Below are 8,824 nucleotides of genomic sequence, written 5' to 3' on the forward strand. Positions count from 1 at the left end.
TTTAAAAAATATTATTAAATAGTCCGATCCTCTCTTCTTTCTCTTATTTATTTTTGGACTGTCCGTCTAAAATGCTCCAAATTATATAAATATTCGGCCGAGCAGTCAATTCTTTTTTTTTTTGGCTCATAACTTTTTTTTATTTTTTATTATTCTACTAACTTTTTTTTTTTTTTTTTTTCTCTTTACTAATTGCTATTTTCAAAATTCTGCCCATTTTCAACACTACCCCCCCCCCCCCCCCCCGAGTCAGGCCACCGATCTTGTCGGAGGTTACTCAGGATGAGCGTGTTCGAGGCCCAAGTTATCTAATTTCTTTTTGACCGCCCGATCTAATCTAGCGACCAAATTTCATGAGTAGAATTATTATGTTTAATTAGAGATGCGCATCAAAATTTTAAAGGCCCACTATTTAATTTTTTGATGTAAATTTCAAAATTGACCCTATTTGTTAGGTTATCCCTGTCCCGAGTCAGACCCCCGATCCTATCGGATGCCGGACTCGGGATAGGCGTGTTCGAAACCCTAGTGGTATATGGACACGTTAAACCAGTTACTAAGCTAAGCTAAGTTAACAATTATTGTCTGGCGTTATTTTGAATATTTGGCTATATGGTTTAACATGTCGGCAAGATAAATTCGTTGTAGAAGCATCTCTCGGGGTATATGGCTCTTTATATGCCCTCTGTGTGCTCTTTTACCCAAAGAACACACAGAGGGTACATAAAAAGCCATATACCCCTCGTGATGCTTCTACAACTTATATTATGCTTGAAACATGTTTGGGGTACCTGTAAAAATGTACTCAAATTTTTTGCGGAACTAGGGTAGTCATAGATGCTACCCGTGATCTCTGAAATGAGCAGCTTCACCTGAATTTTTTTCTTATTCACTTTAAGGATGAGGGGTAGTAGTATTTATATCCGTGGTGTTTATGTCGATTTGATAGGCTGCAGGTAGAAGTTTTAGCCACATGTGTTAATATTGTTGTGTATGGGATTTGATTTGGTGGTATACACCCTATAGGACTAATAACTCGTATAGGATATAATGCACGATAGTTTAAACATTACATACCGATATAACAGTAATATCTCACCTGTGGGAATAATGTATGACACAACAAACGGCATATTCGTATATATCCATATATGTCGATTGATACGCTGCAGGTAGGAGTTTTAGCCACATATGTTACTATTGTCGTCTATGGGATTTGATTTGGTAGTTTACACACTAGAAGGACTTGATCAGTTGGGTCAGTAGCCAAGCTTTTATAGAGGGTGTGTGGTGTGTGTGTGTGTGGGGGGGGGGGGGAGGCGCCCTGTCCACACTGTCTATAAATCGTGTTATGGAGCGACAGGCAAATAATAAAAAAGTGGTATGACTTCACTGAACAAATGTAGGTCACTTGTTGTTGTAGGCAAAATGGACATAAGACGTCAGGCACCATGCTTATAAAACATAAAATAAAATCCGGACTTTTAACATCGGCTTCTTGGTGTAGTGATTAAATATAAGCCATCGGACTTAAGGCTGGTAGGTACTGGGTTCACATCCCGGTACAAGAATACACACACGTAGGTTAAACGGCTGAATGTCAAAGTATAAGGCCACCACACTGACTTGTTTCTCACTAACACTACTAACCAACTAACCATTAACCTCTGTCCCGGACACATCGTCCATATAGCTGAGGTGTGTGACAAGCATTGTTCAACTTTAATTGGATATATGCATGAAAATCAAATAAAAACGAAATTCCTCAAAGTCGGGCGACTTTAGCATGATGGCAATGACAAACAAACTGCGTGCAGAAGTTCAAATTTAATCAAGGAATTCTGAACTTTTAAAAATGTATCAGCACGCGTCCTAAGAAATGCAGGCGGAAAAAAAATGAGTAAAAAGCTGAATTTATCCGGTATTGTAGACAGAATGCCTATCAATATGCACAAAGTAGTTCCGGGCTATCAATATGCACAAAGTAGTTCCGTCAAAAAATGAAACATAAACATAGTAGTTCCAACACAATGTGTGTGTGTGTGTGTGTGTGTGTGTGTGTGTGTGTATGTGTGTGTGCACGCGCGCGCACATGCATGTGTGTGTGTATGTATATATGTATGTTTGTGTATATATATATATGTTTATATGTATGTATGCGTATGTTTGAAAGCTGGGATATATCTCCAAACTATTAAAAGTTACGCTTCTGATTTTACAAGTACAAAAACGAGGGTGGGTTAGCAGCGTAAAGCGTAAACAACAACAACAACAACAACAACAAAAAAACCCAAAAAAAAACAACACATTAATAAGTGGCGCCTGACTCTTGTCATGGTTTGGGTGCTTCATTCATGAAATTGCTTACAAGCGGCATCGACTTTTATTGACGCAATAAATAACTTAGATAATTACATTGACGCACGATCTGGTCTCGGGATAAAAACACACGTGTCTTATCTTTTGCTTTTAACAGATGGTCAAAATCTAGTTAAGAATGCATTACTGAGTCGTGGGAGACAGGAATTTGCTGTGCTACTAGTATTATTACATACCAGCTGGTAGTAACATGATATAGTTAAATGTAATAATCCTGTGAAAAATAACATTTGAGAGAGAGAGAGAGAGAGAGAGAGAGAGAGAGAGAGAGAGAGAGAGAGAGAGAGAGAGAGAGAGAGAGAGAGAGAGAGAGAGAGAGAGAGAGAGAGAGGGTTGAATGAAGAGAATAAAGGCATTTGTATTTAGATTTTTTAAACATTAATCAGCTTTCATACATATTTACATTTAAGATAATCTCTTGAGTTCTATGACTTTTTTTTAGGCTATGTTTAATTACAATTCATGCATAAGGCTTAATATCTTAGCGTATGGGTGATTATATTATCTGTACTGCTATAACGCACACGGATGTCTCTAAACTATGGAATTTCGCTCTAGGTACGCCGTGATGCAGAAATGTTGGAAGACCGCACCAGAACAACGTCCTTCATTCACATTACTCGCCAACATCCTCGACAGCATGCTACAACAACACAGGGTGAGTTCAGGGGGAGGAGTGGGGGTGGAGTGCTGTTTGAGGGAGACGTAGATCCACGCTCACTTTGACGGCGAACCGCACCCCATCAAAATTGTTTCTCGCTCATAAATGGAAACATTATATTCCAGTTACTTCATGTACCAGCCCGTTTCACAAACTGAAGTATCTAATAATGAAAATTAAGACACGTACCTTGTGCTGTGAACCTCTGGAGGACAAGATATTGATTTAAAATATTATATACTAGCATATATATTTGAAAATCAATACAAACTTAACCTCTCTAAACCGGATCCCTTATAAAACCGGACATTAGTCTTGGTCCCAAGAGTGTCTGGGTTAGAGGGGTGTCACTCTATTTCTTTACAACTAAATAGGCCTTTCACCCATTTTCACCCATATACATGTATATATATATTACTATATGTAATTATTAAGTGCTATTCTCATATATGGAACATATGATGGGTGAATAGAGGGCTGGTTGGCTAGCTTTCTGTCTTGCTGACTGAGTAGTTGAGTTATTTTACAGTTTTTAATCTTCTGTTTCAGGAATACTTGGAGCTGAGCAATGAAGTTACCTATACAGAAACCGTTTCATGCAATGAAGGTATCTTCTGAAAGTCATACTTTAATTCTTAGAAACATTGTATATGCATGTATTAGCATTAGGATAAAGTTTGTTAAAGTTTGCTTTGTTTAACGACACCACTGGAACACATTGGTTAATGAATCATCGGCTATTGGATGTCAAACATTTGGTAATTCTGACTTGTAGTCATCAGAGGAAACCCGCTACAGTTTTCCTAATACAGCAAGAGATTTTTTATATGCAATTTCCCAATGACAGGAAAGCACATATCACGGCCTTTGTCCAGTTGTGGTGCACTGGTTGGAACGAGAAAACCTCCAATCAGCTGAATGGATCCAACGAGGTGATTCGATCCTGCGATGCAAGGACCTGAAGCGACTGAGCTAAATCCCGCCCCAGGATTAGGATAGTTCAGCAGTCATTTGCAAAATCGTTTTAAAACGATTTTGGCAATCTAGTGTCATGTGAAACGTATACATATAACGTCGACCATACTTTGAATTTAAATACTATGTCTACTTTGATTACATATCCAGTGAAACGTGAAACACGTCCATTCTAGACACGAGAGTATGCCACGAATACTATAAAGGACAACCGGAGGGGGTTGGAAGTGGTTATTTTTAAGGAATATATTTAACTTTGAAGAAATGATTAAATTAAGACATGCGACGAATGTCAGTTCGTTTGAAATACAAACCACTTTAGATGACCAACCCCAAAGTAAAAAATATTATCTATTAACCTAATGGCCTGAGATGAAATACTGTTTTTATATTTAGTGTTTTGATGTAGACACATAACGAACAGTTTGATTGGTTCTAGCAATGATCAAAGTGTCCTTATTAACAATGAACTATTTGATTGGTAGGAGCTATAATATATGTCTCCTAAGTCCTTTATATTTCGTATTAATCCTCTTAGTTTATATATTTGCAACTACTGTATAGCAATTAGTTTCCAACACATCGACAGGTTTTGTGATATCTTGATTATTAATCTTTCAAAACAGAAGACAGAAACGACCTTGATGACGTCGAAAACGGATATGGCAGTATCAGCCGAATTTCGCCGACCCCGAGTCATCTGACGGAAATACCCGAGTCTCCGGAAGATAACGAGCTGAGTGACTGTGAAGAATATGATGCCTTTCTGCCGAAACCGGATCAGTCGTCGGCAGCCCCCAAGAACACCCCGTCCGCCCTGAAAACGTGGGGTCTGCACGTATCTGCTGCTGGCAATATGTCCACATAACAGGATTCCTGCCAGGAGAAATATTGTTCTGTATGGTTTTAGCTATAAGTTTTTCTATATAATGAAGTAAGAATACTATTATGGTGACTTGAAATACGGACCGGGTTTTAGTACGGACCGCGATCAGGGGCGTAATTCACAAAGGTCTCTTAGGCTCTGCTAGACAACAAAGCATCCTCTTTGCAAGTCTTTTAGCATTGCACTGCGAGATCGCAAAGTTGCGAGAGCTTAGTGAATTAGGCCCCAAGGCCCGAAGCGATCTTAGCCCTAAGATCAACTTAAGTGCATGCTATGCTATGCACTTATGGTAATCTTAGGGCTAAGATCGCTTCGTGGAACGGAGCCCAGGATCGCAGGTAACCATTAAGACGAATAAGAACGTCTGTTGTACGTGGAGGTGCACCAGCAAACTACAGGACACCAGACTAGGAGAATGTGTTGCTATTACAATAACAAACTACAGGACACCAGACTAGGAGAATGTGTTGCTATTACAATAACAAACCACAGGACACCAGACTAGGTGAATGTGTTGCTATTACAATAACAAACCACAGGACACCAGACTAGGAGAATGTGTTGCTATTACAATAACAAACCACAGGACACCAGACTAGGAGAATGTGTTGCTATTACAATAACAAACCACAGGACACCAGACTAGGTGAATGTGTTGCTATTACAATAACAAACCACAGGACACCAGACTAGGAGAATGTGTTGCTATTACAATAACAAACCACAGGACACCAGACTAGGAGAATGTGTTGCTATTACAATAACAAACCACAGGACACCAGACTAGGAGAATGTGTTGCTATTACAATAACAAACCACAGGACACCAGACTAGGAGAATGTGTTGCTATTACAATAACAAACCACAGGACACCAGACTAGGAGAATGTGTTGCTATTACAATAACAAACCACAGGACACCAGACTAGGTGAATGTGTTGCTATTACAATAACAAACCACAGGACACCAGACTAGGAGAATGTGTTGCTATTACAATAACAAACCACAGGACACCAGACTAGGAGAATGTGTTGCTATTACAATAACAAACCACAGGACACCAGACTAGGAGAATGTGTTGCTATTACAATAACAAACCACAGGACACCAGACTAGGAGAATGTGTTGCTATTACAATAACAAACCACAGGACACCAGACTATGTGAATGTGTTGCTATTACAATAACAAACCACAGGACACCAGACTAGGTGAATGTGTTGCTATTACAATAACAAACCACAGGACACCAGACTAGGTGAATGTGTTGCTATTACAATAACAAACCACAGGACACCAGACTAGGAGAATGTGTTGCTATTACAATAACAAACCACAGGACACCAGACTATGTGAATGTGTTGCTATTACAATAACAAACCACAGGACACCAGACTAGGTGAATGTGTTGCTATTACAATAACAAACCACAGGACACCAGACTAGGTGAATGTGTTGCTATTACAATAACAAACCACAGGACACCAGACTAGGAGAATGTGTTGCTATTACAATAACAAACCACAGGACACCAGACTAGGAGAATGTGTTGCTATTACAATAACAAACCACAGGACACCAGACTAGGAGAATGTGTTGCTATTACAATAACAAACCACAGGACACCAGACTAGGAGAATGTGTTGCTATTACAATAACAAACCACAGGACACCAGACTAGGTGAATGTGTTGCTATTACAATAACAAACCACAGGACACCAGACTAGGTGAATGTGTTGCTATTACAATAACAAACCACAGACACCAGACTAGGTGAATGTGTTGCTATTACAATAACAAACCACAGGACACCAGACTAGGAGAATGTGTTGCTATTACAATAACAAACCACAGGACACCAGACTAGGAGAATGTGTTGCTATTACAATAACAAACCACAGGACACCAGACTAGGAGAATGTGTTGCTATTACAATAACAAACCACAGGACACCAGACTAGGTGAATGTGTTGCTATTACAATAACAAACCACAGACACCAGACTAGGAGAATGTGTTGCTATTACAATAACAAACCACAGGACACCAGACTAGGTGAATGTGTTGCTATTACAATAACAAACCACAGTCACCAGACTAGGTGAATGTGTTGCTATTACAATAACAAACCACAGGACACCAGACTAGGAGAATGTGTTGCTATTACAATAACAAACCACAGGACACCAGACTAGGAGAATGTGTTGCTATTACAATAATAGAACATTAAGTAACATCAAAATAGTGTACCATCCTACACCCTTCATGTCATCTATGAGTCGATTTAGAAAACAGTATTAACGCCATCGGATTCTAATTAAGACTGCTATGTGCTGGGTTCGCATCGCAGTACCGGAACCTTTGTTTGACACCCAAGGACAATGACAGATTGTGTAGTTTTGTTCTGGCGTGTCGTTAATTATTCATTAATGCATTTGTTCGTTCGTTTGCAGTATATAATAAACGATAATATCACCTGGCTGAACGTAAGGTTGCTTAGCTAACCGTAGTTAACCTTGTGCATAGGCCCTTCGGTCTGTGACAAACTTCAAAATGATACAATAAAGTAAAATCGATATACATTTCCTTTATTATAAATTGTTTATTATACTTGTAGTTGATGTGCGTAAGATCAAAAGATATTTCAATGATCATAACACGTGGCAAAAAACGCAAACCTTTCAAACAGAATGAAAAAATGCTAAAGTTTGTTTTGTTTAACGACACCACTGGAACACATTGATTAATTTGTCATCGGGTATTGGATGTTTAAAACGGAATAAATTCTAAAGGACTGAATAAGGAAAGCAAAGGCAAAAACTGTAAAATAAAATATCCTAGTCTGTTTGATCGCTAAGTACCGAATTATCTCAGCATTCGTATAAACTGACAATTCACAAATAGCATTGCTGATGATGGCTTAGCTCAGAAACACGCAATACTAAATTGATTAAAGAAGCTATCCCAAAAGTATGTTTCTTCCTATCACAATCAATTGTTTAGTACACTTTAAATTCAGTCGGAAATGTAAGTAACATTTTAATTGTAGTATTCGCCATTCAACAGTGAAACCTCGAACGCCTTGTCTACTCTTTAGAACAACATTTTTTAAAGAGACTGTTCCGAGTTAGATATCACTGTATGATATTTCTAATTAAAGGTTGATATAGAATGGATGAGACGTGTGCGTGCGGTCCGAATAAAACAAATTCGAAATACATTAATTTTTAATGAGAGCGTCTAGACTGGATACGTCTGCAAAACGCATACGGTCAGCCGCAATGCAACAATCATTTCATTTCAACTTATTTTCGCGCTTATATCCAATTAAGGTTCAAGCACGCTGTCCTGGGCACACACCTCAGCTATCTGGGCTGTCTGTCCAGGACAGTTGGTTAGCGGTTAGTGAAATAGAAGAGGGTGTAGTGGCCTTACACCTACCCATTGGGTTGGAGCCGGTACCGGGCTGCGAACCCTGTACCTACCAGCCTGTAGTCCGATCGCCACCGAGGCCGGTAATGCAATAATCGTGCATGGGCCAAAACGCAAGCCGCAGACGCAAAACACGCCACAGTCGGACCACACACACATGTCGGATCCAGTCTTTAAAAGATCCATGATAACGACCAAAATTACATATACATACTAAATAAATTTTCTTGTTTAAAATATCCTGATGTGCGGTAATAAAAAACCCCAGAAAAAAGCATACTCGTAATATAAACGGTATCTCGCGGGAACCCGTTTATTATTCTCTATATAAAATGGGATAGAGGGTGGAGGGGTGGTGAGGTATCAGTTTTAAAATATGAATTCGAATCGTTATAATAAAGTCATGGATTCCTGTTAGTAACTCGTACTATCATCATGCTGTGTGACAAAATACGGACTTCATACACTAGTAATACTATATAGATTGCGTTA

At 39.0% G+C, this 8,824-nt stretch overlaps 1 protein-coding gene across 1 annotated transcript in view; it reads left to right on the forward strand.

Annotated features, from left to right (window-relative positions):
• LOC121379467 (proto-oncogene tyrosine-protein kinase receptor Ret-like) overlaps positions 1-4,883 on the forward strand; it is a 40,051-nt gene extending 35,168 nt beyond the window's left edge. The window contains exons 11-13 of the mRNA XM_041508110.1: positions 2,938-3,037; positions 3,590-3,647; positions 4,642-4,883. Coding sequence (XP_041364044.1) covers positions 2,938-3,037; positions 3,590-3,647; positions 4,642-4,883 — 400 coding nt within the window. The remainder of the gene's footprint in view (positions 1-2,937; positions 3,038-3,589; positions 3,648-4,641) is intronic.
• Positions 4,884-8,824: the final 3,941 nt, after the last annotated feature.

Source organism: Gigantopelta aegis, chromosome 8, assembly GCF_016097555.1.
Source record: "Gigantopelta aegis isolate Gae_Host chromosome 8, Gae_host_genome, whole genome shotgun sequence".
NCBI classification, from domain to species: domain Eukaryota; kingdom Metazoa; phylum Mollusca; class Gastropoda; order Neomphalida; family Peltospiridae; genus Gigantopelta; species Gigantopelta aegis.